General features: G+C 50.8%; 1 protein-coding gene across 1 annotated transcript in view; it reads right to left on the bottom strand.

Annotated features, from left to right (window-relative positions):
• LOC137531569 (farnesyl pyrophosphate synthase-like) overlaps nucleotides 1-27,477 on the bottom strand; it is a 58,567-nt gene that overhangs the window by 9,636 nt on the left and 21,454 nt on the right. Inside the window, exons 2-8 of the mRNA XM_068251491.1 lie at nucleotides 12,345-12,482; nucleotides 9,791-9,931; nucleotides 9,634-9,714; nucleotides 8,705-8,827; nucleotides 5,943-6,031; nucleotides 3,028-3,100; nucleotides 2,801-2,878 (exon numbers count right to left, since the gene is read on the bottom strand). Coding sequence (XP_068107592.1) covers nucleotides 2,801-2,878; nucleotides 3,028-3,100; nucleotides 5,943-6,031; nucleotides 8,705-8,827; nucleotides 9,634-9,714; nucleotides 9,791-9,931; nucleotides 12,345-12,482 — 723 coding nt within the window. The remainder of the gene's footprint in view (nucleotides 1-2,800; nucleotides 2,879-3,027; nucleotides 3,101-5,942; nucleotides 6,032-8,704; nucleotides 8,828-9,633; nucleotides 9,715-9,790; nucleotides 9,932-12,344; nucleotides 12,483-27,477) is intronic.

A 27,477-nucleotide genomic window follows, 5' to 3' on the forward strand; every position in this document is an offset into this window, starting at 1 on the left:
TAGGTTTTATTCACAGTAGCATGTTTTATTTACTTTAATGGCCAAAAATTGAGAATGAATTATTTTTTCCCATTTTTTCCGTATTATTCCTGTTAAAATGCATTTAGAATAAAATAATTCTTAGCAAAACGTACTACTCAAAGAAAGCCTAATTTATGGCTACAAAAACTAGCTATAGATCATTTAGTTCTGATAAATAGTGATCACGTTATTGGCGAATGGAAGCAGCGCTGAATGGTTAACATTTCTCTGGTCCATAAAGGGGAAAAACCCCTCAGTGGTGAATCTCAAATTAATCCCCCCACCCCCACACTGCAGTCTTTACGCAAATTGAGAATGAACCAATTGAATGCAATTTTAGCATTTCGTTGATTACTGCCATTACTGCTCCTGTAGGGTGGCAGAACCTGATTACTTCCGGGTGACGCGTAGAGTTTCCAGGAACTGTACTGTTATATTTTTTACAATATTCATTTATAAATTACATTTAGTCAGTGTATGCCCATTGTAAAAGCTTTTCTCATCCTTTCCCGTATCCTAACTTACATTCTGAAATTGTTTCAGACTCTGAATTTATCAAAGGTGGGGAGTTGGGGACATCTTTACTGCTTGCAGGTGCATCACTGCAGAATGTTTATTTACTTTATGTTTCAAAGCCAGTAGAAATAATACCTGGTCGCCCAGAATGCTATTGGGATAATGGGATTTCATACCAATATACAGCAATGTATAGATACAGGAAGTGTTCCTGATGCTGAAACCTTAATGTAAAAGTGGGTATATTGAATATGATATTATATTACTGTTTATGTCACTACAGTGGCTCTTCTTTTGCCTACAAGACCACAATGCACCAGCATATTGTTAGCAGTTAACTGAGCTGATAAACTCTGATACACACTATCAGGGGTGTAACTAGAAGTCACTGGGCCCCCCTACAAGAATTTTGATAGGCGTACCCAGGTGCCCGCACAGGGCCTTTGGGGGGGGCAGCAGGGGTCGCAGCATACGGGGAAAGCGTGGCCACACATCGGCGAGGAGGGGGGACAGTCCTCCCCTCCCTCACCTCAGGCTCTCCCCTCTGCGCTCCCCTCCTGCATCTATCACTGGCAGGGGCGGCAGGCAGGACACATACGTCTATCCACCGCCGGAAGTTCTGATCTCTAAGTGCTTCACACTACTTCCTGTTTAAACAGGAAGTGTTGTGAAGCACTTAGAGATCGGAGACCTCTTGAGTGGATGGAGGTATGTGGCCTGCCTGCCGCCCCTGCCAGTGATAGATGCAGGAGGGGAGCGCAGAGGGAAGAGCACAAGGTGAGGGGGCAGGGATCTGTCCCCACTCTCCACCAATGTGCAATGCTTTCCCCTCATGCTGCGACCCCTCCTGCCCCCCAAAATGGCCCTGAGCAGGCCCCAGAGGGGGCCCCATCACACTATAGTCCAAGTCCTATCATCCTCTGTTCCCAGAATCCCTGGCAACTATGGATGGATTCATACTATAGTATAGTATGTTGGCTTTTCTTTTATGTGGAGCAGCGCCCCTCCCATTCCATGTGCAGCCCCCTCTTCCATGTGCATCATCCATGTACAGTAGCCCCTTTCTATCATAAGCTCCCTTGGGCATTAGTTTCCATTTTTTTATGTGTGCTTCCCAATTTTAAAGGCAACCTGAAGTGAGGAAAATTTAAAATAACCACCTGACGTAGCTGCAAATGAATATTACATACTAACCTCACCGTGAGTTCCTCCCAGAAGCTCACCATTTTCTTCTTACAGTGATCCCTTCCAGTTCTGACAATATTTTGTCGGAACTGAAATATACCATTTGCTGTCAGTTATAGATCAGCAGCTGTCAGTTACAACTAAATGTGCAAGGCAATGTCCATGTTTCCCTATGGCTCAAGTGGGCGATATTACAGTTTAACAGTATGCTGACCAGGAAGCTGTTAGGGGGTAATGGCTATTTTTAAAATGGAGGACGGAGAAATACATTGATCACAGAGGACAAATGGGACGCAGGAGAGAAAGATTGTAGAGTACACTACACAGGAGGGAAGTATGACCTGTGTTTGGTTATTTTGACTTTTTATTTTCAGCTCAGGTTCTCTTTCAGCCTCCTCTTTCATATGTAGCTAGCAACCCCTCTTTCATGTTCAGGTGCCCCACTGTGCTGCAGCCACCCACCCAAGGCCCCGACCTTTGTGGCCTATCCAGAAATCCGGCCCTGCTGACGACTTTTAAAAGATACCCAAACTGAAATGTGACATGATGAGATAGACATGTGTATGTACAGTGCCTAGCACACAAATAACTATGCTGTGTTCCTTTTTTTCTTTCTCTGCCTGAAAGAGTTAAATATCAGGTATGTAAGTGGCTGACTCAGTCCTGACTCAGACAGGAAGTGACTACAGTGTGACCCTCACTGATAAGAAATTCCCCCTTTTATCTCTTTCTTGCTCTCAGAAGCCATTTTCTGCTAGGAAAGTGTTTTATAGTTGAAATTTCTTATCAGTGAGGGTCACACTGTAGTCACTTCCTGTCTGAGTCAGGACTGAGTCAGCCACTTACATACCTGATATTTAACTCTTTCAGGCAGAGAAAGAAAAAAAGGAACACAGCATAGTTATTTGTGTGCTAGGCACTGTACATACACATGTCTATCTCATCATGTCACATTTCAGTTCGGGTATCCTTTAACAGGTGACAATCCCCAGCCACTGCCACTTCCTTCCTGTGATTTACTACAGCATCTCCTAATACCTCCTTTCCCAGACACTCCATGAACCCTCCTGAGAGTCACCTGAATCTGGATGAACACGGCCATTTCCACAAGGATTCTCTCAGCTTTCCGATGTGCTTTCTCATCCTCTATCCCAGCCTAGAAGTAAAATTTATGGGATCAATTAAAAGTACAAAAGCATTTTGAGGCCTCCCAACACATAACAGGAGCATACACCACAGGACAGATACCTCCACCCTTCTGGGAACATCACATGTGAAGAGTATGGCCACCATCTCCCAACTTACCATATACATGGCTGCAGCAATAGGCATATAATATAAATAGAAGCCAGTCTTGTTTTTTACAATAGCCTTATACCTGCAGGAAACATGGAAATAACAACATGAAACACATTCCAGGTCACAGTATCCCCATAACAATGGTATTCAGTCATGGTTGGTTATCTCTAGAGCACTGCCACCCAACCAGTGTGACGCAACACCGGCTATGTGTCGCGGCGTTCCCTGCTCTGCCTCCTCCCCACGTGTCTGTCCTCCGCTCATTGTCTTAGAGCAGTGCTACAAGAAAATGGACGCCGACGTCTGCATGTGCGGACATCGTCTGCCTTTTTTTGTAGCCCTGCACTAACTTCTATGTGTGGAGGGAAATCAGCGAGGAGGGAGCCAGAGAGGACTCGGAGCGGAGAAGTAGGAGGGGAGCAATCGCGGCTATGGAGCGGTAAGTGGACCTGAACTCAGAACTTCCTCTCTGCTCTAAAATGTACACAACAACACAATAACCTTTAAGAAAACAGGCCTGAACTCAGAATGTCCTCTCTGCTCTAAAAGATGCACAACAGCATAATTGCCCTTTAAGGGCTGGTGCACACCAAAACCCGCTAGCAGATCCGCAAAATGCTAGCAGATTTTTAAACGCTTTTTTTTATTTTTATGAGGCGTTTTGCTAGCGTTTTGCGGATTGCTGCTGCGGTTTTCAGTATAGTAGATTTCATATATTGTTACAGTAAAGCTGTTACTGAACAGCTTCTGTAACAAAAACGCCTGCAAAACCGCTCTGAAGTGCCGTTTTTCAGAGCGGTTTGCGTTTTTCCTATACTTAACATTGAGGCAGAAACGCATCCGAAATCCAAAAAATGCCTCACCCAGGCATTTTTCGTTTCTGCAAAACGCCTGCCGCTCTGGTGTGCACCACCCCATTGAGATACATTGACCAAGCAGATCCGCAGCCGCAAGCGGATCTGAAAACGCCCAAAAAGCCGCTCGGTGTGCACCAGCCCTAACTTCTGGATCACAGTGCTAAACAACCCCAAAGACCAGGCTATTTCTTTCAAAATAGGCCACTGCAGCTTTAAGGCCAAGCTGCAGGGCCGCACAACACAGCACACCAGTGATTCCCCCCCCCCCCCTTTTTCTCCCTACCAACAGAGCTCTCTGTTGGTGGGGTCTGATCCCACCGTGTTTTTTTTAATCAATATTTATCTTTATTTTTCAATAAATATAACTATTTCTGTTTTATTTTGTTTTCCGTCCCTCCCCGCAGTCAGCCAATCATGGCGATCGGCTCTCATAGGCTTCATCATGTCACACGGCTGTCCCCAGTGCAGCGCTGCTGCAGATCACAGCGCTGTACTAACAGTCTCCCAAGCTTCGATCACTGCTCTGAAACCGAAGGCGGGGCAGAGCTCATTGGCGTGATGCGTGAGGTAGGTAATAACGTAGACCTGAACTCAGAATATCCTCTCTGCTCTAAAAGATACACAAGACCACAACCTTTTACATATTGCCTTTGCAGCAACCTTACTGTACCAGATTATCCCTGCAGCCCCCCCCCCCCCCCCCCCTCCCACTCATTGTGCAGCAGCAGCAGCAGCATTGTGTCCTCCCACCCCCCTTCTCCATTGTGCTGGCAAAAACAGATTTTCTCTGAGCCCCCCATTGTGCCAGCAGCATAACATATTGTCCCTGCAGCGGACCCCCTCCCCCCCCTCATTGTGGCAGCAGCGGTCACATAGTTGCTGCAGCCCTGCAAAGCTCTAAGCCTCATTTTCCAGTGATTTAATGTTTATTATGCATATTTTTCTATCATACGTGACGTGTCACAGTTATACAAATTTTTGGTGTGCTGTAACCTGTCCCGGATATCTGAATGTTTGGCGTGATGTGTCACAACCTGGAAAAGGTTGGGAACCACTGCTCTAGAGCCTAGGTTCTCAAAGTGTGATACACATACCCCAGGGGGTACTTCTGATGGTTCCGCAGGGTACTCGGGCTCAATGTACTTAACCAAGAATAACAATTTGAGTTTTAGAAAAGGAGAACTCTTATTTAAGCAACACCAAAGCAATAGTAGATGCTTGGGAATGGTTTAGAAAAAAATATCATGTACTACGGAGGAAATATATATTTGTCAAGGGGTACTTGTGATAATGTTAACTATGCTAGGGGGTATGTGGCGAGTATAGGGTTTTTAAAGGTGCATACCAATAAAATGTCTAGAAACACTGCTCTAGAGGATACACAGGGGAGCAAAAATATGATGGAGCAGAGTGGTCTGTACACGCAGATAGGCACCCAGTATTACAAGTTAGAGCTCCTTACTTAAAAAAAAAAACATGCAGAGATATAATATACATAACCATCAGGAAATGCAGCGTACATAGAACAGAGAGGAGCACAGAATGAATACAGGAATTAACAATGCCATAGATGCCATCACCACATTTTACAGACAGTGACATCTTGTGGTCGTTTTACTATCCTGCAGTTTAGGTAATAAACCTGTTGATACTTCCAAACACAATAGCCCCCACCACCCCTGCCAGTGGGGGTTGGGGGGTTTCAGAGTGGCAGCAGAGCCTTAAATATTACCTGCTCCCGGCAGCAATACAGGTCCACTTCACTTCCTGTTCAGTTTACTGGTGCCGCGCAACCAGTCAATCCCCATGCAGCTTCCGTACCAGTCACATGACTGTCACAGCACTTGCAAACTGAACAGGAAGTGAGGAGACTCCTGTATCAGCACCTGGATGAGGTAGTGTGCAATGCTCCACTGCCGCTCCGCACGTTCAGGGTTTCTCCCTGTCAGCTCTGTGATGGAGGTGGGGGCCAGCCCAAGACAACACAGTCCAAAGTATTCATGCTCCTAAGGATACAGCAGAAGTTCTACAACAGGTAAAGCCATTCACAAGAATGTCTCTTACCTTGTCTCTGTGAATTCCTCCAAATTCACCTTACCGAACTGAGCAGTGATGAAGTCCAGAGACTGACCCAACTCTGCCTTGTATGAGTACTGCAGATATCAAACAGGAGACAAAGAAAGATTGATTGAGTTTCAATGAGCCTTTCATAAGAATGACCCAACTTGTCCTCTTCTCTTCTGCATTAAATCTTTCATCTTTAAGTTTCCTCAAAGTGCCTCCCTAGTCAGTTGTCAGAGTAGCGCTGTAGCAAGACGCAAGGGGCTTGATGCAGGACGCTACGGCAATGTTGCTGTGTACAGGCAGTGCATGGCAATTTTACTAGCACTAACAGCAGGGGAGCAGTGTGCATTACCCTCATAGGCAAATGCAGGGGGGGATTACAGCTGCCCAGAATCCCCCCTCAGACCAGGGCCGGTGTAGAGTCTGGGGACAGGCACAAGTTGAGACAGGAGAATATCTGCAGGCATCCTGCAGCTCACAGCACTGCCCCCTTTCTTTCCCTGCTACAGTTGACATTGGATGTAGAAGCAATGTGTGTACAGAGCATGGAGCAGCAGTGTGTGTACACAGCATGGAGCAGCTGTGTGTGTACAGAGCATGGAGCAGCAGTGTGTATACAGAGCATGGAGCAGCAGCGTGTGTACACAGCATGGAGCAGCTGTGTGTGTACAGAGCATGGAGCAGCAGCGTGTGTACACAGCATGGAGCAGCTGTGTGTGTACAGAGCATGGAGCAGCAGCGTGTGTACACAGCATGGAGCAGCTGTGTGTGTACAGAGCATGGAGCAGCAGTGTGTATACAGAGCATGGAGCAGCTGTGCTTGTACAGAGCATGGAGCAGCTGTGCTTGTACAGAGCATGGAGCAGCAGTGTGTGTACAGAGTATGGAGCAGCTCTAAGGAACTTAACAGAGTCAGGTATGAACACAGCCCCGTGCCTCTGCTTCCCCCTTCATTACCAATGTTGGCTGTCATTATTATCGGTATGCAAACAATCCCATTGTTGGTTTATCGGATAGGAAATTGCATTATGTGTACCCAGCATGGTATCCTACCATATTATTATACTGTATTGTGCATGGCTGAGGGAGACCTTTCAGGAATCCCCCCCTTTGAAAATCCTGGATTTGCCCCTGACCCTATTAGTGTTACCTTATTACATAGTGCTACCATAATATGGATAACACTGACGCTAGTACTAGTGAAATTGCAATGCGCTACCACCTGCACACAGCAATATAATTGCTGCTTTGTGCAATAGGCCCCAAGTCTTCTAAAATGCTGAGGGTTGAACTTGTACTCTCTTTGCAGCAGTGCGAGCCATCAGCAGTTGAGGCCGAACCTGCCTTGGTTGTGGCACCAGGTAAGTTTCCAATACGTTGAAATGTATTGGAAATTGGCGAGTAGTATAAAGACTCCTCTCTGCAAGGGCGAAACTCCAAGGGAGCAGTCCCTCCAACCTCAGAAGGGCTCAGAGCTGTAAGGAGGCCCCAGTGGCGTAGCTAAGGAGCTGTGGGCCCTGATGCAAGTTTTACAATGCCCAAGCACTCTATGCATAACAATTGATACGGCGCACCACAACCTGCCAATGGCAACTGCAGTATCTGAGGTACAAGAAGGGGATGGGGAGCAGTTTGTTAATGATTATCACTATTCAAAGCATCTATAGAAGTGATAATTATGTGCACAGGACCAATAGAGAGCTAATACTACAGTTGAGGGAGGGCCCTTCGGGGGCCCCTCTGGCCCAAGGGCCCCGATGTGGTCGCAACCACTGCAACCCCTATTGCTACGCCCCTGGGAGGCCCCAACAACTACTTCACTACCTCTGATAATGGGTCCATCCTTCAGATCAGGTGTTTTGTGGCTACACGTTAGGGGTGTGAAGATGATGATGTCCACACTTGTCTTATGACCCTTGCGAGATGGGCCCCCAGGCTGTGTTCGTCACCAGAGGTAGGCAAGGGAAAGGATGTGAAGATTGGGGGCCCCATCACAATTTTGCACCATGATTTGTAGTTATGTCCCGGCCTCTCTGATCAGATTCAATCAGAGAGATCTAATCTATCAGATGGTTGATGTGGTGGCTTATTAAAGTGAACCAGAGATGAAGCACCCTCATGTATTTTACTATATATATCAGTGGGAACATTAGAGAAAACACCTACCCTGCTCTCTGTTTCATTCTTCACTGCTCAGCCTGCTTGTTATCAGCCCTGATAACATCCCTGACTGAGCATTCATTCTGGCTTTGTTCAGGAATCATTATAGCTCAGTCTGTGTTCTGATGTCTTTTCAAGCCCAAGTCTGCCCCCTTCTGGCTCTGCGCAATAATCATTATAGCCAAGTCATTATAGCAAAGCTAGACTGAATGCTCAGTCTGGAATTTTATCAGGACTGATAAGAAGCAGGCTGAACAGTGAAGAATGAAACAGAGAGCAGGGTAGGTGTTTTCTCTAATGTTCCCACTGATATATATGCCAAAATACATGAGGGTGCGTCGTCTCTGGTTCACTTTAAGTAATTTATGGCCACCTTTATTCATACTGCAGGGTTTAGTTCCCCTTTAAAACCAATGACAAAAAAAGCTTCTTTATGCAAGACAGTCTGAAGGAAGAAATATACATAACGATTTAAATGCTTTTTATTCAATGGCTGACCCAACATCATTTCCTGGTGTTCCCCTTCATGCAACGCTAAATCTCTCCACAAAAAGAAAAACAATGCTACATAAGAAAAGACACAGTCAAGAAGGAAGACACACCTCTAGGAAGAGCTCCAACAGGTTCAGGTAGTATGACTGCCCCCGGCAGTACTTCTTCAGAATCTGGTATGCACAGGCTTCAAGCAGAGAGACGTCATTGACAGCACCCAGTCCAACGCCATCCTGTGACAGAGCATGGTAGTCAGAATCACCAGAACCCCTTCCATTCATGGTTATTCCAAGGGGTCTACATGAAAAGGGTGCCGGTAAAAAAGGGCGCCTGGTGGAGCCCATATATATACCAACTTCGGCTACAAAAAAGGCGCCTGGTGTAGCCCATATAAACTTCGGCTACAAAAAAGACGCTTGGTGTAGCCCATATAAAAACTTCGGCTACAAAAAAAACAAGGTGCCTGGTGTAGCCCATATAAAAACTTCGGCTACAAAAAAACTCTGGGATGTGTTCATTACTATTCCCCCTCCAGGCCGCCATGGATAGTGGGGGAATGAAATAATTCGGCTTCCAGCGCTTGTAGCCCATATACAAACTTCGGCTAGAAAAAAACTCCGGGATGTGTTAATTACTATTCCCCCTCCAGGCCGCCATGGATAGTGGGGGAATGAAATAATTCGGCTTCCAGCACTTGTAGCCCATATAAAAACTTCGGCTACAAAAAAAAGGTCAATAATATGGGCTACAGAGGGGCACCTTACTGTAGCCGAAAAAAATATGGGCTACAAAGGGGAGCCCGCTTGTATCCGAAAACCTTGTAGCCGAAAAAATATGGGCTACAAAGGGGAGCCCACTTGTAGCCTATATCAAAACTCGGGCGCCCTTTTCTACACCTTGTAGCCCATATTTCCAGAAATAACATTGTCTATGGCGGCGCCCTTTTCATACAGGCAGCTCGGGCGCCCTTTTCAACCGATCCCATTCCAAGCATATCTTCTCCCTGTCTATAATATAGTTACTAAGAATAGGGGGTCACCTTTTTGTACCAGCAAAGCTGGCCGAATCGGGTCTCAGATTGGTCCATGATGTCATCAGCCATTAAGATGGAGGCCTGAAGCTGTGGAGGAGGATTGAAAGGGTCTATTACATGCAGTCGCTACAAGTCATAAGTGAAAATCCACCATGAGACTCACCAGCTCTATACACCAGCTCACTGCTAGAACCCTTTGGATATTGTCATCCTTCTGTAACTCTGGTCCTGCCAGCTCCCGGAATGATGCCAGAACAGTCATTCCCCGTTTGAACTGCTGTTGGTAGACGCTATGCTCCAAAACCTGCAGAGAGAAGAGTAGAAGGATGATCAGAGGGTAAAGCCCCAATAGGGGCAAAGGTGACTTGGGGCCCTCTTCCACTCACCCACCCTCCCCCCCCCCAACAAATGAATCCCCGTAGTGCTGCAGGGCCACTCTTCCCCCCATGCTGCCCTACCCCCCTCCAGGTCTTTCCTGACTTCTCCTTAGGGCCCATGCGTGATTTGTGTAAGGAATAGGATTACACTTCACTTGTCTCAGCGCTGCTTCACCTGTGCTCTGTCTTCATCCCGCTGCTGCCTGCCTCATCTCAGTGACCCTGCACATCCTGCTGCCTGCCTCATCTCAGTGACCCGGCACATCCTGCTGCCTGCCTCATCTCAGTGACCCGGCACATCCTGCTGCCTGCCTCATCTCAGTGACCCGGCACATTCTGCTGCCTGCCTCATCTCAGTGTCAGTGACCCGGCACATCCTGCTGCCTGCCTGATCTCAGTGACCCGGCACATCCCGCTGCCTGCCTCATCTCAGTGACCCTGCACATCCTGCTGCCTGCCTCATCTCAGTGACCCGGCACATCCCGCTGCCTGCCTCATCTCAGTGTCAGTGACCCGGCACATCCTGCTGCCTGCCTGATCTCAGTGACCCTGCACATCCTGCTGCCTGCCTCATCTCAGTGACCCTGCACATCCTGCTGCCTGCCTCATCTCAGTGACCCGGCACATCCTGCTGCCTGCCTCATCTCAGTGACCCGGCACATCCTGCTGCCTGCCTCATCTCAGTGACCCGGCACATTCTGCTGCCTGCCTCATCTCAGTGTCAGTGACCCGGCACATCCTGCTGCCTGCCTGATCTCAGTGACCCGGCACATCCCGCTGCCTGCCTCATCTCAGTGACCCTGCACATCCTGCTGCCTGCCTCATCTCAGTGACCCGGCACATCCCGCTGCCTGCCTCATCTCAGTGTCAGTGACCCGGCACATCCTGCTGCCTGCCTGATCTCAGTGACCCGGCACATCCCGCTGCCTGCCTCATCTCAGTGTCAGTGACCCGGCACATCCTGCTGCCTGCCTCATCTCAGTGACTTGGCACATCCCGCTGCCTGCCTCATCTCAGTGACCTTACAAATCCCGCTGCCTGCCTCATCTCAGTGACCCGGCACATCCCGCTGCCTGCCTCATCTCAGTGACCCGGCACATCCCGCTGCCTGCCTCATCTCAGTGTCAGTGACCCGGCACATCCTGCTGCCTGCCTGATCTCAGTGACCCGGCACATCCCGCTGCCTGCCTCATCTCAGTGTCAGTGACCCGGCACATCCCGCTGCCTGCCTCATCTCAGTGACCCGGCACATCCTGCTGCCTGCCTCATCTCAGTGACCTTACAAATCCCGCTGCCTGCCTCATCTCAGTGACCCGGCACATCCCGTTGCCTGCCTCATCTCAGTGACCCGTCACATCCCGCTGCCTGACTCATCTCAGTGACCCGGCGCATCCCGCTGCCTGCCTCATCTCAGTGACCCGGCACATCCCACTGCCTGCCTCATCTCAGTGACCCGGCACATCCCGCTGCCTGCCTCATCTCAGTGACCCGGCACATCCCGCTGCCTGCCTCATCTCAGTGACCCTGCACATCCTGCTGCCTGCCTCATCTCAGTGACCCGGCACATCCCGCTGCCTGCCTCATCTCAGTGTCAGTGACCCGGCACATCCTGCTGCCTGCCTGATCTCAGTGACCCGGCACATCCCGCTGCCTGCCTCATCTCAGTGTCAGTGACCCGGCACATCCTGCTGCCTGCCTCATCTCAGTGACTTGGCACATCCCGCTGCCTGCCTCATCTCAGTGACCCGGCACATCCTGCTGCCTGCCTCATCTCAGTGACCCGGCACATCCTGCTGCCTGCCTCATCTCAGTGACCTTACAAATCCCGCTGCCTGCCTCATCTCAGTGACCCGGCACATCCCGTTGCCTGCCTCATCTCAGTGACCCGGCACATCCCGCTGCCTGACTCATCTCAGTGACCCGGCGCATCATGTTATTACAGAACAACATGCAAGGATTCTGAAGAAGATGCATGCAGCAGGGATGAAGACGGGAAGCAGGAATGGAGCAGCTTGCTGGGACAGGGGAGTTGTAATCCTTACACAAATCGTGCAGGGTTTCCAGGGATCAGTCAGGGGAAACCTGGGGGGAGGGGGCTAGGTGTCAGGCAACATGGGGGACCCGGCAGTGCTCGGGGGCACTGGAGCAATTGCCCTTCTTTGACTGACAGGTAGTGCTGGCCCTACTATGGACAAAAGTGTAATCAGAGGGAAACACAACAACTGCAGGGGGTAGAGCAATCAAAGGACAATAAAAAAAGGTTTTATAAACTAGAACCTACAGGCAGGGAAGGGGGATCAGGACATAATTAACACAGGACACTACAGGGGGTACCATTACCTCTTTTAGCCGTTTCATGACATCCCCCATCTCAGGGTGACCCCAATACTCTGCTGTCAGATCCTGAACTATCGTCTCAAAGAAGCTGTAGAACTCCTGATGCTCTGCGGAGACCTGTGTGCCGCTCATTCTGTCACCCTGTAGGCAAAAATATTTTTTTATTTAAATTCTGGAAGGAAAAACCGTAACTGGGCAGAGAATATAAAATAATGCAATGTGTATGTTCAAGGATTGCCACCCAATCTTTGGATTTCATTACTTATTTCATCTCTAGAAAAATAATACATGTACCGTATTTTTCAGTCGGTAAAACATACTTTTTCTCCCAAAAGAAGGGCGAAAAAGTCACTGGGGTTGGTTCACTAAACCATGCTAACTCATAGCAAAACGCTAGCGTGACCGTTCTATGAGTTAGCACGGTTTTGTGAATCAATCCCACTGTGTCTTATATTCCAAATAAAGGGAGACCCTGACTTACGAAGGCCCGCCAAGGCCAAAAGGAGGACACGGGATGCATAAAGGAGGACACAGGAGACAAAAAGGGGGACATGGGGACAATTTAGGATGCGGGGAGGACAAAAGGGAGGACACGAGAGGACAAAAACGAGTACATCAGGGCGACAAAACTGAGTTCACAGGGGGACAAAATGAATTTCATGGTGGGAGGGGGTTGGGGGGAAGGAGGACATGGGGACAAATAGGAGGACAGGGAGACAAAAAGGGGGCATGGGTACACTTGAGGACACAAGGAGGACATGAAGGAGGACACAGGGGACAAAAATCAGGTTACAGGGGACAAAAAGCAGGACATGGGTCAAAAAAAACAACAACAACAAAACAAAAAGAGGCATGGAAGAGGACATAAGGGGTCAATAGGGGACACAGTGGGACACGAAGGAGGACACATGGAGGACATAAGGGGGACACAAGAGGTACAAAGGGAACATAATAGGGGAAGAACATCCACAAGACGCCCCTGCATCATGAACGCACCAAGTTTATTATATTTTTTATCCTGTTTTTTGTTCTCTAAACCTAAGTGGGTCTTATGGCCTGGAACATCTTATCATCTAAAAAAATACGGTATGTCACATGAAAATAGATGTTTAACTAGATGTGCCATCTGCATTGGTTAATTACAGTTTCTGTTTTACAGATCTTACCCTGCCCCTGACTCTTCATCATGTGTGCTCTGCTTAGTGTGGTTGGTGGATGGGGCTCAAGGCCATTAAGCATTAGCCCCTGCGCTCTTATGGGCATAGCAAACTTCCTGTAGCATCAGACACCAACCTCATCTGCCCTCCACTTCTATTATTGTCCCTTATGACATGGTATGATCCAGTGAAACATGTCAAACTGTCCTCTTGTTGTAATGCCCATCTGGCCCCACCAGCGTGCTGAGCATGCAAGGATTTATGTTTACTTGCAATTCTACTGTCTATACCATATTGTGGGTCTAGTTCAGGGGACCCAGCAGGAAACATCAAAGGAATAGTTCTCCATCACCAGGGACGTTCCTAGGGTCCTTGGAGATCGGGGCACCTGTGGGCACTAGGTGGGGACTATAGGCAAAAAAAAGAGAGCGTGGTCATGCAGTGAGTGGGCGTGGCCATGGGTGGGGCCAAATGTACATGAACTTAGCAGCGGTGTAAGCTACAGATAATGGGCCTGTCCATCGAAATACTGGATGGAGCCCCCTGCTGTCCTTTATTTAGATAATTTATAATCAGTTTAGGCATAGATCAAAGATGTATACGCACATACAATTTTGATTGGTCAATCACTGACCAATTTTAGCACCCCCATGCAGTAAGTGGGTCAACAGACAATTAATTTGATGTACAGAGCTAAAATTGGCTAATCAAAATTGTATGTGTGTACCAGGCTTTACAGAATTCAGCACACTGCAGCTAGCGCGTCGAAAAATATGAGGGTCACGTTGCCGCAAAATGGGTGGGCCATGGATCAGAATGGGGGTGTGGTAACGGGTGGAGACAAATTTACATGAACTTAGCGATGGTGAGACATTAGATTAGGACAGTGGTGGCGAACCTTTTGGAGGCCGAGTGGCAAACAGCAATTTAAGCTAAATGCTGTACAAACTTTTTAACTCATACATGAACATTATGGAAAATCCAAGTTGAATATAAACTGAAAATAAACAATTTCATCCATCCTTCTGAAAAATGTATTCATTTTTTTAGAACCTCACAGTTTTATTTTCTGTTTTAAAAAGCTAAAAAGTAGGTTTAATGCTATTGTCTCATATAATAATGATTCAGCTTTTCCCATAGTCTCACCAATAGCAATCATGTGACGCCCAACAAGACAAATTCAACAATCGTGAGGCCCCTATCAAGACAAATTCAGCAAACGTGAGGCCCCCAACATGACAAATTCAGCAATCTTGAGGCCCCCAACAAGACAAATTCACCAATCATGAGGCACATAAATAGACAGCATTTCACATAAATAGGCAGAATGCCCCCTTAATATGGTAGACACCTCTCACATGGCTTCTGAATTCTCATCTACTGGCTGCTGTGCCTGGCAATACTGTTTTTGGCTGGATTGGGGATGATGTGTGGGCTGAAAGGCCTGGCAGTGATGCTGTGGCCAATGCTGTGGCTGGGTTGGCTGGTGGTGATGAAGTGACTTGGGCTGGCTGCAGGCTGGCTGTGTGTGGCTAGCTGGCTCTGGCTGGCTGCACTCTCTCCCCGCCTCCACCCCAAACCCCCAACTGGCAAGTGGCTACTACTGGGCTAGCTGCAGGCTGGCTGTGTATGGCTAGCTGACTCCACTCTCCCCTCCTCCACCCCAAACCCCCCACCTGGCTAGTGGCTACTATTGGGCTGGCTGTGTGTGGCTAGCTGGCTCTTGCTGCAGACAGTGCTGCACTCTCTCATCTCCCACCTCCCCCACCACTTGCATTTGCTGGTGGGTGCCACTTATTGTGTGAATGATGACTGGCTGTGGTGTTCTGCTGGCTGCAGGCTGCCTGGTGGGTGGTCTCTGGCATCTGGCTGCAGGCACCTTGCTTCCTTGTCCTGTCCAGTCCTTTCCATTGTCTGCTGAGGTGGTCTGCAAACCTGGCGGCGGCAGGCCAGGGAGAGAGGGGGACTAGGGGTGTACTGGCCAGTCACTCTGGCAGGCAGTGACACACCAGTCCAGACTTGACAGGCACTGTGGGGGGCACCGGTCAGGCAGTGGTGGTGAGGCAGACTGAGGCGGCGAGGCCCGATGGTGGTGTGGTCTGTGGTGGAGGCGTGGAGCAGTCTGATGGTCTGGCGGCGGGCAGACGCTTTGGCGGGTGTGGAGGCCGGCGCCGCCAACATGACGCCATGTGCCTGGAGCCATTGCCTGGGTCAGCCACCGTACAGGGGGTGGAGCTAGTCACGCTCCACGGCTCTAGACCCCTGCCTTTTAATAGAACTCCATGCCCCCTGCCAGGTGCTCCTCCGCTTCTGATTGGAGCAGGGGGCAGCGGGGGTGGGGGGGGGGGATCAAGACCATACATTCGGGGCACCTGTGTTGGGCACCCCATAACCACAGATTAGGGGCACCCTAGGCCAGGTTCATGGCACGGGCCACGATTGAATAGCGCTAGGAACTTCCCTGTCCATCACAGCACTCTCTACAGCTTAAAGTGTTGTGAATGGCCAAATATAGGGGACATAGTTTACTACAACCTATCTGAAACCTAGCAGGGTAATGTCCACCCAATCATGTTAATGGAATTTCCCAATGAGGTTTCCTGCTGGTTCCCCTAAACTGGACTATCATGGGTCAGCTCCCACGCAAGCCTGATATATTGCAAGTGTGACTTTTATACATGCTTTCAGCTCTACGCAATTCAACCTGCATCCAGGGCAAGCTCTAGACTTTTTTCCACCTGAGGCAAACTTGAGGATGTGATCCCTCCCCCACCTGAATGATTCCTCGCATAGCAGAGGAAAGGGGGTGGGCAGCTGTTCGCTGTGGGGATGAGGGGGGGGGGGGTTGATTTCTCTCCTCCATCCCCTAGGGTCACTCTCTGATGCTCTCATCCCCATCCATGCAGAACAGCGGCGCCAAAGCACCTACGTGACATCCAGCCGCCGGCGGGTCTCCCCTTTGATGTGCCTGGAGCCACCGGTGGGTCTCCCCTTTGATGTGCCTGGAGCCACCGGCGGGTCTCCCCTTTGATGTGCCTGGAGCCACCGGTGGGTCTCCCCTTTGATGTGCCTGGAGCCACCGGCGGGTCTCCCCTTTGATGTGCCTGGAGCCACTGGTGGGTCTCCCATTTGATGTGCCTGGAGCCACCGGTGGGTCTCCCATTTGATGTGCCTGGAGCCACCGGTGGGTCTCCCATTTGATGTGCCTGGAGCCACCGGTGGGTCTCCCCTTTGATGTGCCTAGAGCCGGCGGTGGGTCTCCCCTTTGATGTGCCTGGAGCCACCGGTGGGTCTCCTCTTTGATGTGCCTAGAGCCGGCGGTGGGTCTCCCCTTTGATGTGCCTGGAGCCGCCAGTGGGTCTCCCCTTTGATGTGCCTGGAGCCGCCAATGGGTCTCCCCTTTGATGTGCCTTCAGCCGCCAAGAGCTGTAATGTACCCTCCGTAGCTGCTCTTATACTTCCTGGAGTCTGCAAAAGACTTGAGACTGGGGCGGAGGTTCACCTTCCAGCAGGATAATGACCCTAAAAATAAAGCCAGGGCAACAATGGAATGGTTTACAACAAAACATATCTATGTGTTAGAATGGCCCAGTCAAGTCCAGATCTAAATCTAATTGAGAATCTATGGCAAGATCTGAAACCGGCTGTTCACAAACGCTGTCCATCTAATCTGACTGAGCTGGAGCTGTTTTGCAAAGAAAAATGGGCAAGGATTTCAGTCTGTAGATGTGCAAAGCTGGTAGAGACATTCCCTAAAAGACTGGCAGCTGTAATTGCAGCAAAAGGTGGTTCTACAAAGTATTGACCCAGGGGGGCTGAATAATTACGCACACTCCACTTTGCAGTTATTGATTTGTAAAAAATGTTTGGAATCATGTAGGAGTTTTGTTCCACTTCTCACGTGTACACCACTTTGTATTGGTCTTTCACGGGGAATTCCAATAAAATTGATTCATGTTTGAGGCAGTAATGTGACAAAATGTGGAGACTTCAAGGGGGCGAATACTTTTGCAACCCACTGTAAGTGCCTTGTCGCTGCTGTTCTGCATGGAGTGAAGCACCGGAGGGGGGCCCTAGGAAAGGGGGGGGGGGATGTGATGCCACCCTGACGCCACCTGAGGAAGTGGCTTCACCTGGCTTCATGGGTCAGCCCGAGGCTGCCTGCATCAAAGCCTAATCTTTCACCATTAATTGTTGGATGTTTGCCAGAGGTAACATGTTTAATGATCTGATCAGCTCCTGATGAACATTTGCTTAATGTTGTTCAATTGAGAATAGGTCAGCGCCTAAACCTCATAGCAATCTCTGTGTCTGCTCCATGGTTGTAAGTCCAGGTCAGCTGCTGGTTGAGCTCAATGGGGCCCTGGGCAACATGACATGAGGCCCCTAACTCCCACAACATTAGGCCCCTTTGTTTCAGCCCCCTCCATGCCCCAGAGTCAGCTAGCAGAACCCCATTGACTCCCCACAGGGACGGATCTAGACCAAGTTGCGCCTGGGGCAAGGTCAGGTTTTGGTGCCTAAAGATCAGGTTTTGGCGCCTAAGCTGCCATTCCCCATCCAGTTTTGGCACCTAAAGGTCAGGTTTTGGCGCCTAAAGATCAGGTTTAGGCGCCTAAACTGCCATTCCCCATCCAAATTTTGCCGCCTTTTTAAGAATTCAACAAACTGCGCCTGGGGCAAGAGACCCGTCTGCCCCCCCCTAGATCCGTCCCTGACTCCCCAACCAGGTTTATAGCAGCCCCCTGGGCAGGGCCGGTTTAAGCAACAATGGGGCCCCAGGGCAAAACAAACAGAACAAAAATCGGCATTAGGGGACCTTTTTTGCAGCTGGTATAGTCAGGGTGTGAATTCCCAATCGGTCGGAGCTCCACATTCTGGCTATCCCAGCCTGCATGGGGGACAAGGGGTTAAAAAGTTTCAGGAGGGGGGACCCTACATAATTTTTTTTTTTAAATTCCCACACTCTAAACATAAAAAAAATTGGGAAAATAGGAAAAAATGCCAGGGATCTTCATACAGCCATATTGCGGCTGTATAGCGATCCCTGGCCAAAGCGATGCGGCTGCGTATAGACCCCCTGGAAACCCAGTCAGGAAATGTATTGCGCTTTCGTTTGATGCATGTAAAATTACACTACCGTTAGGTTTGCTACTAAAAGTGACATTTACCGCATTTAAAAGTATACTTTTTTCCTTCGAAACTTTAAAATCGATTTTCTCAAAAACTATAAGGTCTTTTTGAAAAATTGTTTTTTCCTCTTATTCCTAATGATCTCCTTAACATATCCTGCAAATGTAGGGTTTCTAGCATTTAAGGTGGATTTGCTATCAACCATTAAAGTCGGCAGGTTTTTAAATGTGTATTTTTTTTCCTTTGAAACTTTAAAATCGATTTTCTCAAAAACTATAAGGCCGATTTAAACATTTTTTTTCCTCTTGTAGCCACTGGGGGCCCCTACAAGCTCTGGGGGCCTGGGGCAGCTGCCTCCTTTGCCTCTATGGTAGCGCCGGCCCTGCCCCTGGGGCCCCTTTACATCAGCAGTGGAGCAACAGCCTGCATGCTCCTCCAGTCTGCAATCTGCATGCTCTCTGTCTTCATTCCCCAAGACACCTCTTTCCAAAGTTGTGCCCAGGATGCCTCCCAGTATAAGTTGTGAGATGTGTCCTCCAAGTACAGGTAGTCCCTCCCCTAGGATAGGCAGCCAAAGCTGTCCCCAGTATAGCCCACCCTCCAGTATAGGTATGTAGCAACAGGTTCATCCCAGTATAGATAGCTCCACCCAGTATAGGTAGTCTCCTCTGCCCCAGTATAATTGCCCCCCAGTATAGGTAGGCAGAAGTAGCTCCCCCCAGTGTAGGTAGCCAGTGGAAGCGCCCCAGTATAGATAGCCAGAGTTTGCCCCCAGTATTGTAATCAGAGTTAGCCCCCCAGCATAGGTAGTCAGAGGTAGCCCCCCAGCATAGGTAGCACCTCAGTAAAAATAGGTAAAGGTGTCCCCCCCCCCCAGTAAGTACCCGCCAAAAATGGGTAGTGAGTGGTGTTCCCCCAGTATAAGCAACCCCTCGGAGCAAGCATAGGTAGCCCCACAGTACAAGTAGGTAGCCACAGGTCCGCCCCCAGTATAGATACTTCCTCCAGTATAGGTAACCCTCCAGTCCAAGTTGGTAGCTACTGGCCTGCCCCATTATAGGTAGTCCCCCCCCCCATTACAGGTAGCTCCCCCCAGTATAGGTAGCCAAAGATGCATTGGTATCAGTGGCCCACTGTTGCCTCCCTATCACTCACAGACCTCAGAGCATCGCCGACCAGAGAGAGGATAGCGGCGCACAATAACACTTCAAATGCAGGAATGATGCCACTTCCGCATCTGAAATCCTCTGCATTCACCAGGGCCAGATTTGTACTTTCCAGTGCCCTAGGCCTGCTGTCACCAACCGCCCCCCCCCCCAAATGATTCTGTCCAACAGGGCCGGCACTACCATAGAGGCAAAGGGGGCAATTGCCCCAGGGCCTCCGACCTCTGCTGGGCTCCCCAGGTGGTCTTTCTGACTGTTCCCATATGCCTGCATGTTCAGCTCAGCTGCAGTGGCAGGCAGGCCCATACTGGCCAGGGGGGAAGGGGGGAATCTCCCCCCAGGCTGCCTTTCATTCAGTGATTTAGGGCCAGCCTGGTATATTCAGGTTTGTTGTAAGGCAATGTGAAACACTAGCCTAGCTGGTAAAGGACCCAGCTACTTAGCGGTAGTAGGGTTTCGACGAGTCCTTCAGAATGGCTTCCTCCTGAGAGGAGACTGACCCCACCCCTGAAAGGAATCAGGCAATAATGAAATAATTGAATCAATCAGGCCCCAGCCCATATAAGCTCCCCCTCCTCCTAACCAACTCAGTTTCATACAAGAGAAACCCTACACCCATATACCTAACATACATTAACATATAGTAATATTAGTAAAGGGTGGTTTGTGGAAGCTATCCTGAAGGACTCGTCGAAACCCTACTACCGGTAAGTAGCTGGGTCCTTCTCATCGTCCTTCAGGATGGTTTCCTCCTGAGAGATCAACAAAAAATCTTACCTTAGGGAAGGATCACAGCTTGGAGCAGCTTGCGACCGAATGTTTGATCCTGGCTTGACAGGAGTTCCACCCAGTAGTGTCTGACAAAGGCTGTATGACCAGACCAAGTCGCGGCTTTACATATCTGCTCGAGTGAAGCACCCAACTTCTCTGCCCACGAATGTAGATAGAGATCTTGTAGAGTGTGTGTTAAAGCGGTATTGTCACCATAAAAATCAAATTTCAACAGAAACTGGTCTGAGTCTTTTGATTAATAAAGATGCCAATCCTGCATTTTAAACTTAAAAAAAAAAAATGTCTGCAGTTATGGTTTGGAGTTATCACATACATTTTTGGTACTGCCTCTTTAAATCGCCGTTGCCAGAAAGTTGTACGCTGGGGGCTCTTTATCTATAATGTATTCCTCCTCTCTTCCTCATTTCCCCTCCTTCTAACGCCCTCCTTTTGCTGGATTGGTCATGCTGCCTGCCTGTAATAAGCACTAGAGATGGGAAGTTTGGATCTTTTCAATGATTCGGATGAATCTCGGATCATTTTACTAGGGAAGCATTCGGGGGTGAAATGACTAGCAGGACAGGACTTTCCCTGCAGTGGACAGAGAAGGGGAGGGGGGTGGACACACAGAAAAGGGGAGAAGATGGGCAGACAAGGGCAGGGAGTGGACAGAGAAGGGAGGAGGGACGAGCAGAGAGCAGCAGGCATGCTCAGATGTACCAAAATTCGGTTCGGGTACATTCGAATTCGGGTCCGCATGACATTCGAATTCGCCTTCGACCACGAAATTCGGTTCGAATTCATATTCGGTTCGGGGTTACGCCTCAAAATTCGGTAAAAATTCGTCTTCGCGAATTCAGGTTTTTTTTTGTGTTTTCTTTAAAGGGAATTCACATTGAAATAGGTGTACTTAAAAAAAACAAAACTAAAAACGTGACGTGTGGCACTGGCAGCATTCAATGCATTGTGTGGACCCTGGCGGTGGGACCACTGACAGCAGGAGGATAAATACAGCAGCAGGAGGATAAATACAGCAACAGCAGCAGCAGCAGGAGAAGGAGTGACGTGTGGCACTGGCAGCAGGCAATGTATTGTGTTGACCCTGGCGGTGGGACCACTGACAGCAGGAGGATAAATACAGCAGCAGGAGGAGGAGGAGTGACGTGTGGCACTGGCAGCAGGCAATGTATTGTGTGGACCCTGGCGGTGGGACCACTGACAGCAGGAGGATAAATACAACAGCAGCAGCAAGAGGAGGAGTGACGTGTGGCACTGGCAGTAGGCAATGCATAGTATGGACCCTGGCGGTGGGACCACTGACAGCAGGAGGATAAATACAGCAGCAGGAGGATAAATAAAGCAGCAGCAGGAGGAGGAGTGACGTGTAGCACTGGCAGCAGGCAATGTATTGTGTTGACCCTGGCGGTGGGACCACTGACAGCAGGAGGATAAATACAGCAGTAGGAGGAGGAGGAGTGACGTGTGGCACTGGCAGCAGGCAATGCATAGGGTGGACCCTGGCGGTGGGACCACTGACAGCAGCAGGATAAATACAACAGCAGCAGCAGGAGGAGGAGGAGGAGTGACGTGTGGCACTGGCAGCAGGCAATGTATAGTGTGGACCCTGGCGGTGGGACCACTGACAGCAGGAGGATAAATACAACAGCAGCAACAGAAGGAGGAGTGACGTGTGGCACTGGCAGCAGGCAATGCATAGTGTGGACCCTGGCGGTGGGACCACTGACAGCAGCAGGATAAATACAACAGCAGCAGGAGGAGGAGGTGGAGTGACGTGTGACACTGACAGCAGGCAATGCATAGTGTGGACCCTGGCGGTGGGACCACTGACAGCAGCAGGATAAATACAACAGCAGCAGGAGGAGGAGGTGGAGTGACGTGTGGTACTGGCAGCAGGCAATGCATAGTGTGGACCCTGGCGGTGGGACCACTGACAGCAGCAGGATAAATACAACAGCAGCAGGAGGAGGAGCGACGTGTGGCACTGGCAGCAGGCAATGCATAGTGTGGACCCTGGCGGTGGGACCACTGACAGCAGCAGGATAAATACAACAGCAGCAGGAGGAGGAGGTGGAGTGACGTGTGGCACTGGCAGCAGGCAATGCATTGTGTGGACCCTGGCGGTGGGACCACTGACAGCAGGAGGATAAATACAGCAGCAGGAGGATAAATACAGCAACAGCAGCAGCAGCAGGAGAAGGAGTGACGTGTGGCACTGGCAGCAGGCAATGTATTGTGTTGACCCTGGCGGTGGGACCACTGACAGCAGGAGGATAAATACAGCAGCAGGAGGAGGAGGAGTGACGTGTGGCACTGGCAGCAGGCAATGTATTGTGTGGACCCTGGCGGTGGGACCACTGACAGCAGGAGGATAAATACAACAGCAGCAGCAAGAGGAGGAGTGACGTGTGGCACTGGCAGCAGGCAATGCATAGTATGGACCCTGGCGGTGGGACCACTGACAGCAGGAGGATAAATAAAGCAGCAGGAGGATAAATACAGCAGCAGCAGGAGGAGGAGTGACGTGTAGCACTGGCAGCAGGCAATGTATTGTGTTGACCCTGGCGGTGGGACCACTGACAGTAGGAGGATAAATACAGCAGTAGGAGGAGGAGGAGTGACGTGTGGCACTGGCAGCAGGCAATGCATAGGGTGGACCCTGGTGGTGGGACCACTGACAGCAGCAGGATAAATACAACAGCAGCAGCAGGAGGAGGAGGAGGAGTGACGTGTGGCACTGGCAGCAGGCAATGTATAGTGTGGACCCTGGCGGTGGGACCACTGACAGCAGGAGGATAAATACAACAGCAGCAGCAGGAGGAGGAGTGACGTGTGGCACTGACAGCAGGCAATGCATAGTGTGGACCCTGGCGGTGGGACCACTGACAGCAGCAGGATAAATACAACAGCAGCAGGAGGAGGAGGTGGAGTGACGTGTGACACTGACAGCAGGCAATGCATAGTGTGGACCCTGGCGGTGGGACCACTGACAGCAGCAGGATAAATACAACAGCAGGAGGAGGAGGAGTGACGTGTGGTACTGGCAGCAGGCAATGTATAGTGTGGACCCTGGCGGTGGGACCACTGACAGCAGCAGGATAAATACAACAGCAGCAGGAGGAGGAGGTGGAGTGACGTGTGGCACTGACAGCAGGCAATGCATAGTGTGGACCCTGGCGGTGGGACCACTGACAGCAGCAGGATAAATACAACAGCAGCAGGAGGAGGAGCGACGTGTGGCACTGGCAGCAGGCAATGCATAGTGTGGACCCTGGCGGTGGGACCACTGACAGCAGCAGGATAAATACAAGAGCAGCAGGAGGAGGAGGTGGAGTGACGTGTGGCACTGACAGCAGGCAATGCATAGTGTGGACCCTGGCGGTGGGACCACTGACAGCAGGAGGATAAATACAACAGCAGCAGCAGGAGGAGGAGTGACGTGTGGCACTGGCAGCAGGCAACGCATAGTATGGACCCTGGCGGTGGGACCACTGACAGCAGCAGGATAAATAAAGCAGTAGGAGGAGGAGTGACGTGTGGCACTGACAGCAGGCAATGCATAGTGTGGACCCTGGCGGTGGGACCACTGACAGCAGCAGGATAAATACAACAGCAGCAGTAGGAGGAGGAGTGATGTGTGGCACTGGCAGCAGGTAATGCATAGTGTAGACCCTGGCAGTGGGACCAATGACAGCAGCAGGATGAAAATGAGCGCGTTATAATATGTTGCCGCTTTATAAATACAATAAATACATAAATCAATTCATAAATTCATAAATAAATCAATGCAGCAGGCCAGCAGCAGGAGGAGTCAGGTAGAAATACAATAAATACATAAATAAATTCATAGGTAAATCAATGCAGCAGGCCAGCAGCAGCAGGAGGAGTCAGGAAGAAATACAATAAATACATAAATAAATTCATAGGTAAATCAATGCAGCAGGCCAGCAGCAGCAGGAGTCAGGTAGAAATACATTAAATACATAAATAAATTCATAGGTAAATCAATGCAGCAGGCAAGCAGGAGGAGGAGTAGTCGTCATGTATGGCAGGCAGCAGGCAATGTATTTTAATTCCCAGGCAGGCACCTCATGTCCTCCTTTCGCCCGACAACAGGTGCCAGGAACGTGCCTACTATCCAGGCCTGGTTAATCTTCAAAAATGTCAGTCTGTCCACGCCCTCTGTGGACAGACGAGAGCGCTTCTCGGTGACCACGCCACCGGCCGCACTGAAGCACTTCTCAGACAGCACGCTGGAAGGGGGGCAAGACAATACCTCCATGGCGTACTGCGCAAGCTCCCTCCAGATGTGCAAGCGCTCCACCCAGTACTCCATGGGGTCCACAGGCTCCTCGCTGCCGGTGTCAAGCTCACTGAAGGACCCCATGTAGTCGGCCACCATCCGGATCATGCGCTGGCTGTGACTCTCACCGAAGGTGGCTGCTGCCCGCACCGCCTCTCTCGGCTGCTGTACCTTCATGTAGAACGCCTGCGTCAACGACAGCAGGTCTCCTGGGCGCCTGACGCTGCTGCTGGCTGCAGGCACCTGCTGCTGTGCTGCTGGCTGCTGGACAGGGACAGAGGGAGAGGAAGGCGGGGAGAAAGCTTCCTCCAGTCGCCGAACAAGGATCTCCTGCAACTCCCTTGCTCGCTGCTCACGGTCTCTGGCAGGCAGAAACTGATCCCACCTCCCCCTCAGCCGTGGGTCCAGGATCATGCTGATGCAGGCGTCCTACCTCGCCTGCATCCGCTTAACCCTGGGGTCTGTGCGCAGGCAGCGCAGCATGTGCGCTGCCATGGGGAACAGGGTGGACCGTCTAACAGAGACATCAGGGTCAGCGTCCTCCTCCTCCTCTTGCCCCTGAGACTCTTCCTCCTCTCTCCACCCTCGCACCACTGCTGCTGCGCTCCGATGTTACCCCACAGCAGCAATGTCCAGCACCTCCAACTCCTCCTCCTCCTCCAGGGACTCAAATACCTGCGGAGCAGTGGACTGCGCAGGCGGCTGCTGTTCCAGCTGCTTCAGGGCCTCCTCTCCCAAATCCACCAAATCGCCAAGTGCCCTGTCCAGCAGACAAAGGGCACCCACTGGCAGAGGGATGCCTGTTAACTCACCAGGTTGGTTCCCTGCAGGAAGGGAGCCAACACCAAGCAGACTTGCTGCATCTGCCCCCATTGCGTGTTGGTGAGGAGCTGGAGTGTGGTGCTGCTTCTGCTGCCGGCGACAGTGGCATCATAGATGTACCGGTTGACAGCCCTCCTCTGCTCAACCAGCCGCTCCAACATCGCCAGGGTGGAGTTCCAGCGAGTTGGCAAATCTATGATGAGGCGGTGTCGTGGCAGGCCCTCCTGCTGCTGGATGTCTGCCAGTTTTGCTGCGGCAGCTGCTGAGCGGCGGAAAGTGCGCACAATTTTCCGCGCCGCTTCTAACAGCTCCTCCATCCCCAGGTAGGTGCGCATGAACTTTTGCACCACCAGGTTCAGGATGTGGGCCAAGCAAGGGACATGGAACAAGTCTCCACTGCTGATGGCAGACAGCAGGTTGGCGGCATTGTCGGACACCACCAATCCCACAGTGAGGCCGCTGGGGGTCAGCCACGTCCTCTCCTGCTCCCTGAGGTACCGGAGCACGTTGGATGCCGTCAAGGAGTTTTTCCTCAGACTTTTCATCTCCAGCAGCGCTTGGTAGTGGCGGGCCTTCACGCTGCTGGAGAGACGGGATCGCTTGGCGGTGGGAGCTGCTGCTTCTCCCCTGACCCCGCACAGTGGCACCACGTTGTGGGCGACTGGTGCTGCTGCACCAGAGGATGGACCTGCTGCTTCCTCGCTCGGGCTTTCCACCAGGCTGACCCAGTGGGCCGTAAAGGACAGATAGCGCTCTGTCCCAAACTGGCTGCTCCAGGAATCCATGGTTATGTGGATCCGCGCACTGACAACGTGATCCAGCGCGCGGTCCACATTCTCCATGGCAGAGCGGTGCAGTGCTGGGATCGCCCTGCGGGAGAAATAGTGGCGGCTGGGGACTTGCCACTCCGGGATCCCAACCTGCAGCAGCGCTCTGATGTCACTCCCCGCCTGCACAAAGGTATATGGCAGGAGCTGGGAGCACATGGCCCGGGCAAGCAACCCGTTCAGCAACCGGATGCGCCTGTGGGCGGGAGGCAGCACCTTAGTCACACCGGGCAATGCTTCGCTGAGCAGGGTCTGGTGGCGTTTTCCCTGCACGGGAGGATGAGGAGGCCACTGTGGAAGGAGCTGATGAGGCCACTGAGGACTGGCTGCCCGGGGTGGGGGGGGGGGTGTGGAAGTGAGTTGCTGCTGTGCTCCTGATACTGAATGGGCAGGAAGGGCTGCTGCTGCTGCTGTTGGATGGGCAGGAGGGTCGGCTGCTGCTGAAATCTGTGCAGTGGCTGTCTGGCTCTGACCACTGCCTGCACCACTTTGCATAAGCTTCTCCAACTCATTAAAGTCCTCAAAATGTCTGCTCTGTAAGTGGGTCTGTAGGCACGAGGTACTCAATTTGTGGATATCCCTTCCTCTGCTGAGACTGAGATTGCAACTGTTGCAAATTGCACGGGTCGGGTCCACTGGGCACTTGGTGAAGTACCGCCAGACTGGGGACTTCAACCTGCTCTTTGAGCTTGAGGGCTGGGGTTTGTGGGTGCCCTTGGAGCATTGTGCCTTTTTTGGTTGTAGTTAGAGGTTTGCTGCGGGTGGTGGTAGCGACTGAAGCAGCAGGCTGTGGCTCCTGCCTTCCACGCCCTGTGCTGTGCCGCGCCTCTGCGCCAGAGACGCCTCCTCCTCCGATGACGAGCTGCCTTCAACCAACTGTGCTGGTCGTACTGGTGGCACATAGGGAGGATCTATCAAGTCATCATCATCAACCCCAAA

Source organism: Hyperolius riggenbachi, chromosome 9, assembly GCF_040937935.1.
Source record: "Hyperolius riggenbachi isolate aHypRig1 chromosome 9, aHypRig1.pri, whole genome shotgun sequence".
Taxonomy (NCBI): Eukaryota; Metazoa; Chordata; class Amphibia; order Anura; family Hyperoliidae; genus Hyperolius; species Hyperolius riggenbachi.